This window comes from Buceros rhinoceros, unplaced genomic scaffold, assembly GCF_000710305.1.
Source record: "Buceros rhinoceros silvestris isolate BGI_N320 unplaced genomic scaffold, ASM71030v1 scaffold30800, whole genome shotgun sequence".
NCBI classification, from domain to species: Eukaryota; Metazoa; Chordata; class Aves; order Bucerotiformes; family Bucerotidae; genus Buceros; species Buceros rhinoceros.
In genome coordinates, this window is record NW_010391838.1 from 3126 (window position 1) to 9880 (window position 6755).

Below are 6755 nucleotides of genomic sequence, written 5' to 3' on the forward strand. Positions count from 1 at the left end.
GGAAGCTCATGTTTTTTCTGGAGTGATTGTGTGGCTGCTGGTTGGACTGCGAGTGTCCCCATCCTCCCCCAGTGTCAGGAGGCTGATTCTGGGGAGGAGGCTTGTGCCTCTGTGAATCCAATCTCTGCTTTGGCCTTGTGATGCCCGGGGAAGAGCAGTGGGGTGCTCATGTTAGCAACCAAACTAGTCTGGGTGTTGCAGCTACTATGCTAATGTTCATCCCAGCAGTGGTGTGCTGGTACTGGTTTGTGACTGGGGCAGCCCTGGTCTGATGGACTGTGCTGATGAATCCCTGAGCTGTTTGCTTAACTGTTTCTTTAACGCCAAGAATTGTGTTTGAGAGTTGCTAAGACCTGGAGCTAAAGCTAATGTGAGTGTTGGAGGCCATCCGGGCTTTCCACAGTGTGGTGAAAGCCGAGCTGTGAGTACGAGCCTGCTTGACACTCACACTTGTTCTTTTCTTACCAGAAAGAAGATACTGGGAGGAGCATAAAAGAATGCTGGGATAGCCTGGACGCTCCTGCGCTTTCCACTTGCAGCAATGCAGACATATTCCGCCGGATAAATGCGATGTTGGACAACTCTTTGGATTTCAGCGGAGTCTGCACCACGCCTGTCACAAAAAGCAAACGTGACATCCTGCCAGGTGATGCGATGGGCCGCCTTGGAGGCGAGCTTGTGGAGTTGGGAGATGATGGGACGTTGTGAGCGTGTGGTGGTGATCCTTGGGTTTGTAGTGGCAGTGGTGGTGATCCTCAGCGGTGCGGCTGCTGGCTCGTGGTTGTGGGCAGAGAGATGCCTGGAGTCAGGGGTGTGCTTATGGATAATCTGATGAGTTTTAATCAAACAGGTGTTAAAGAAAAGCTATGATCAGGTGTCTGGGCATCCTGTGGGTGTGTTCGATGCTCCTGTGGTGCACCTCTGTCCTGGAGTAGTGAAATGACAGCTACCAGATGACTTCCAGCCCAGCTTAATCTCCCGGGTATGTGAAGGGCTTAGTGCTGTGGACCAGGGGCTGATCCAGCCATGTGATCCTGTGCTGGCGCTGCAGAAATACCAGAGGAAGTGAATTGTTTGCTTCGAGGGATGGATCTGTAGCCAGCATTGCTTGAAACGTGCCTGTTAAGACGGTATTGGAGGATGTGCTGGCTATGCCTGAGCAGTTGCATAGTGAATATTAACTAATTCAGGTCAGTGGTGTGGTTAGTGGTGCGTTTTTAGAGACTTGCTGTTGTACTGAGCTGCTTAGATGTTATTTTGTCCCTTGGCACAGCCATAGTCAGTGTCGTATCTGATTTTGATGCACTGGATGCATAAGGGAGAAGTAAACCGAAATGTTTTCCTTTATCTCCTTACCGTGAGTTCAGGGAAGAGTTGTTTCTGGCTGCCTTGTTGAAATCTTAGCTATAGCCCTTCATATGCCGGCTGTCCTTGAGTACCTCCTGTAGAAGACCTCTCGCAGGACAAGTACAGCAGCACTTGCCTGTAGAACAGGGAGGCTTCCTCTAGCAAATGTGATTTCTGCCACAGGACACCTGAAGTTGTGCGTTTTGGGCCATCCTAAGCAGCTTTTCCCATTCCTGACGCAGCAGTTGGGGCCAGCCTCACAAGTGGGTGCTGGCACAGCCCCTCGTGCAGTGTGGGAGCCCTGCTCAGCGCTAGTTAACCTGACAGGAGGCTTTTAGCTTGTATCAGGTATCTTGTGCAGCAGCACAAACGCTTGTGATGGTGTAAGGAAAGAGGCTCGTTAGCTTCCCAAAGGATGTAGGGCACTGCCGAGCTGGTTGTGGGAGTCTTGCTTTGTACCCGATGGCAGTAAGGTTGAGCAGCTGGCCACCTTGCAGCAAACTGCCCCCGTGCAGAATTCACGAGCCTCTGGCACTTCTGCTCAGTGCAGGAACATCTGGTATGTTGTGGTTGGGATGTGTTGTCATGGAACTCGTGGCTTGGGCAACCTTAATGAGCCTGGAGATCCATACTGAACCCAGACAGTTCTTTTTACAACTTAAACTCTTCTGGTGGGGGAGCTTGGGGAAGAGATTTTATTCTAGCAGGGGAAATGCTTGTACTTTAGTCTATTTGTGGTCCCTCAAGCTTTCCAGGTGTCTTCCTCAGGTCAAACTAAATTTATCCTGGATTGGGCTTGTGTTTAAGCAGCCCCTTTCAGCATTAAGAGGATTACACGTGGTGAAGGGATGGCAAGAGTTTGTGACCTTTCACTAATGCTATTGGGGAAGCACGTGTGGAGACACCTTACTGGGTGTGATGAAGTGGGCAGCGAGGTGGTGCTGAGATCAGCGCAGCAGCTGTCTGAGCAATGTGAGAGGACAAGCTCATTCAGCAGGCTTGGACTTGACATGTGTGGGGCTTCAGGCAGAGCTGTGTGGCAGGAGGGGCTGGCCCTGGAGATCCAAACCTAACACTACATCTCTGAGAAGATCAGTTTGCAGTTAATGATAATCCTTGGTGAACTTAGTTGCCTTGTCAAAATGATCTGAGCCATCAGGCCCAGCCTGATTGCCACCATTGTGGTGGTTCCTGGGCACTTGCCCCAGGAGCTCTCCAAACTCTGGGCTTCGGTTGTCAACCCGAACGGAAGGGTACAGTGCAGCGATGTGGTGAAAGCTGGCATGGTAGAACAAGTCTGGTTGCTTCTGGGATGAGATCGTGTGGTGCTTCAGGCTGGTTCAGTCCTCTCTGAGGAGAGGCGGAACTTCCTCAGCGAGGTTGTGTAGTGCAGATGTGAATCTTTGGTGGCTTTCGGTGTGGTGGTGGAGATGGGATGGAGAGCATGGCCTTGACAGAGGTAGGAGCCAAAATTTCATGCCAGCTCAGCTGCTGCTGAAGTCCTTGAGCAGCTGTTTGGCAGGGAGTGTGGTTCTTCTCTCCCCAGTTTAAAGCTGCTCTGTCACCCCTGCACTGGCAAGGAATGGGGGTAAAGACAGTTTGTTTGCCAGGTTTTATGGCTGGGCCCTGCTGGGTGGAAGGTGCTGCTCCCACATTGGGTTAAAAACCCCTACAGCAGCTTTTGAGATGCTCCTCCAGTTCTGTGGGCACAACTCCCAGCTTGGTTAAGAGGAACACGAGTGAAGCTCCCTCTTCAGCCTCTGCATCGCTCACCTGGTGAAGCTGCCTGGCTGAAAACACGGGGGTTTAAAAGGCTTGTTGCTACCCCAAATGTCCTGGCAGTATCAATTTCCCTTTCATTAAGCTCTGCTCATTTAACTGAGCCAAAGCAGCCATTATTCTGCTCTAAGCTGACAGTTGGTTGAAGAAATGGGAGATGTTTAAATGACTTCCTGTGGATGGGAGTGGCTCAGGTGCCAAGAAGGGTGTAAAGGCTGTTAGCTGTGGCCCATCAGGTCCTAATGATTCTCGGTGGCTGCTTTATTTAAGGAACTGAAGGACAAGTGCAACCCCAGACTAGCTCATGACTAAATTGGCTTCCTGTTTGCTCTTGGCTGCAGTCGGTTAATGACCTATCACTTGTTTAGCCACCCCAAAAGTCCTCTCTGGTACTAGAGTATAAATTCCTCTGCTCTCAGGCAGCACTGCGCTTGTGGGGGGGCCTTGGAGGAAGAGACAAAACCACTGTAAGATGCAGAAAGAACAGATGCAGAAACTCAAAAGAACATGCTGGTTATGTGGAGTTTTGAGGGTGCCTGTGGCAGCCAGGCTGCTTGCAGGAGCTCACCTGGAGCTGGCAGCCCAGGACAGTTCTGCTCACCAAGGGAAGCAGATCGTGGTGGTGGTGCATAGAGAGCAGGGACTTGGCTGAGAGCTGGGTGGTGTTTGAAGATCCAGTGGGTTTCCTGGCAGGTGGTGCTCTGTGGTTCCAGCTTTGGTGCTGTAATCCTCTTGGAAGAGGTAGGGACAGCAGCAAGGCTGGCTGCAGTGCCCTCTTCCTTAGTTTCTTAAACAGCTGCTTGCCAAGTGTCTGTGGTTACGGGAATGAGGCTGGGGAACAGGTCATGCAGCAGCAAATGTCTCCACTCAAGGAATTTTTCAGATTACAGGGAAGATGCTTAGCTGTGTGTCAAGAACCTCTCTTAACTAGTAAGTTTATGTCTAACAAGAGCTTTCCTAAGCCCCTGATGATCCCCAGTGTGCTTTAGGAATACACTGGCTCATCCTCTAAATGCTTTCTGTTGATATTTGTTTGCAAAATGCACTTGAGAAGCTTAATTTTCTGGGATGCAATTCCTAACCTTTAAAACTGGAAGTGTGAAAGACAGAACCGTGCTGCTGTGGGTCCCATCTGCTGGGTTTTGCTCCCTTTGCAAGTGGTCTGGGAGGCTCAAACATCTGAAGGTCTTTGCACTTAGCTTTCAAGATGAAGCCTGATGGCATGGAATGATGCTGCTGTGGGGCAGGGGCGGAATCACACTTGTGCTCCCTCAAACCACCTGTGGATCCCAGCTCCTGCTGCTGGTCCCTGCTTGTCCTTTCAGCTCAGGCTTAGGCTGCAGTTTTCTAACTCTCTTCCTGTTCCACATGCCTGGTTGGTGCAGCCATGCTGCATACCAGATCAGGAAAATGAGCCAGGCTTAAAACTACCTCCCTGTGGCTTGGTTTGAACTGGAGTAACTCCCCAGCCCAGTGGGTGGAAACTCGTCTGCCTAAACTGGTGTGAGTGGGGAGGGGTGGGGACAAGTGGCTGGGGCTGAAGCTGTCTGAGCTGGTAGGTTAAGAGCTGAACTGTGTGGAGATGTGGGCCTTCAAGAAGCCTTTGAAACATCTGAAATGCAACGCTAACATCTGAAGTCTGAAAAATGCAGCTTTTGGTCCGGGTAGCAGTGTGGGAAGCTGTGCTGCACCCTGGCTCCAGGGAACTCCTGGACAGACAGGAGGACGTCATCCAGGAGAGCCACCTGCTCGGAGACCAGCACGGGAGCGTTTTCCTAAGGACTTTCTTCTCATAATGCCGTTAAAATCAAACCAAACTGGCTCGGGAAGCGGGAGCTCGGTGTCTCCCAGATGCTCAGGCACAAGCCCAGCACAGCACGGCTCCCTTTGTCAGCATGCTTGGCTTCCAGTGGCAACTCCAGGGAAAAATCCAGGTTGGAAAGACTCATGCTGGTTCTTGGGGCTTGGGAATATCTGCACAGAAGTGTTTGGGCTGCATCGGGTGACAATGTGAAATTGTTTAATGTTTGGTGGACATTTGCTTATGAATAACTTGGTTGTGACTCTCTGGGGGATGTTGGATGAGGGACCCTGGGTGGTTTTCCAGTTCTGCTGTCTGCACGTATTCTCTGTTTGTGTCCATGCTTCCCAAAAGGTGACACTTGGAGGGGGTTAATCTTGAAGATGAGACCTGGGAAGGTCTTCTGGTGCTGGGGGTCCAAGCTAGAGCGACTCGTGTTTTCATGAAATGCAGCAATGTTCCATATTCATCTGGGCAAGTTGTGGTTGCTGTGGGAACGCGAGTTGTCTGAGTGTGGTGCCTTTATCCTCTCCTCCCTGCAGCTGCACTAGAAATGTTTTTAGGGCCTGTCCAAAAACAAGCAACCTGAAACTGGAAGAATTAATGCGGCGAAACACCCTGCTGAAGGTGCAGCATGGTGCTTGTGGAGGAATATTCAATGCTGTTACAGGTGCTTGACAGTGATGTGACTGAGTTGGCACTACAGCTTGTACTAGTACTACTAAGAGTAGAAAAAACCACCCTGGTGGGTGCTCTCCCAGTGAAGTGCTGTGGAGGAGGTGGCCGTGGGGAAGGGGGAAGGCGGCACATTGCCAGCAGGTACGGTTGGAGCCGCTCTCATCCCAATTGCAGTGCTTCAGCCCCCTCACAGTGATCTGGGAGTGCTGGTGCTCCCCAAGCTGCCATGAGGTGAAGGTCCCACCTCTGCTGGACTGCATCTCATGGAGGGTACCCAAGTGCCACCAGCCCTTTGCTGGGTGGTGGGCAACCCAAGTGGCGAGGGATGTGGCTGTGGAAAAGGAGGCCAGGAACACCGTCAGGTTGCCTGGGATGGCTGGGGCTGCACGTGAGGGGTAACGTGACAGGCTGGAGTCACTGCAGCGCCCGCGGAAGAGCCGGGAGTGTTGTGTGTGTACGAGGTGTACATCTGATGGCACAGTGGGAGGGTGTGGAGGCAGCGGGAGGAGGAGGAGACAGCTGCTGCTGCTTGGTAGCTGGCTTCTAAATGCCCTCTGAGTCAGCCTTCGGGTAACACGGCTGAGCATCTTGTGGTTTCATCAGCCCCCAGATCCCTGCATTAAACTGGAATTCTCAGACTATGAACCTGCTGCGTTTCCTTAGGCTGTTGGCACAGGCTTAAACCGAGGCAAGAATCCGGCGTCTCCAGTACCGTAGGCTTGTGAACACCCCGCAGGGGAAGGGGAGGGCTGGGAAAGGGGGGGGACCAGGCGGGCGGAAGGGAAACAGGCCATGAAAAATCCCTGACGAGAAATGTTCTCTGGCCGGTCCTCTTCTCCCAGTACCAGCAGGATGTGTCCCCTCGGGCTGGACCTGCGATAATGGGCTTCTCGCCGGGTAGTGGTGGGGGGTTGAAGGTTATCCTGGTTACTCAGTGGTAAACAATGCAGAGTCAGGGAGGCACAGTGGCCAAGTTGAAGTGAATAGATGATGCTAGCAGAATTGTGAAGCTTTGCATCGGGCTCTGAACTGGAGCCAGCAGCTGGAGCCTGTCCAGGCTAAAGTGTTTTTGGGTTTTGTGGGTGGAGGGAGGCGGGGACAGGAGGGCTGGTAGCACTAAAACTAACTGTCTTGCTCTGTTGCCGCTGCC

The 6755-nt window shown here is 52.1% G+C and overlaps 1 protein-coding gene across 1 annotated transcript in view; it reads left to right on the forward strand.

Moving 5' to 3' along the window:
- The first annotated feature begins 462 nt into the window (after positions 1-462).
- Positions 463-6755, forward strand: part of CPEB1 (cytoplasmic polyadenylation element binding protein 1) — a 26136-nt gene continuing 19843 nt past the window's right edge. The window contains 1 exon segment of the mRNA XM_010143172.1: positions 463-646. Coding sequence (XP_010141474.1) covers positions 571-646 — 76 coding nt within the window. The 5' untranslated portion in view covers positions 463-570.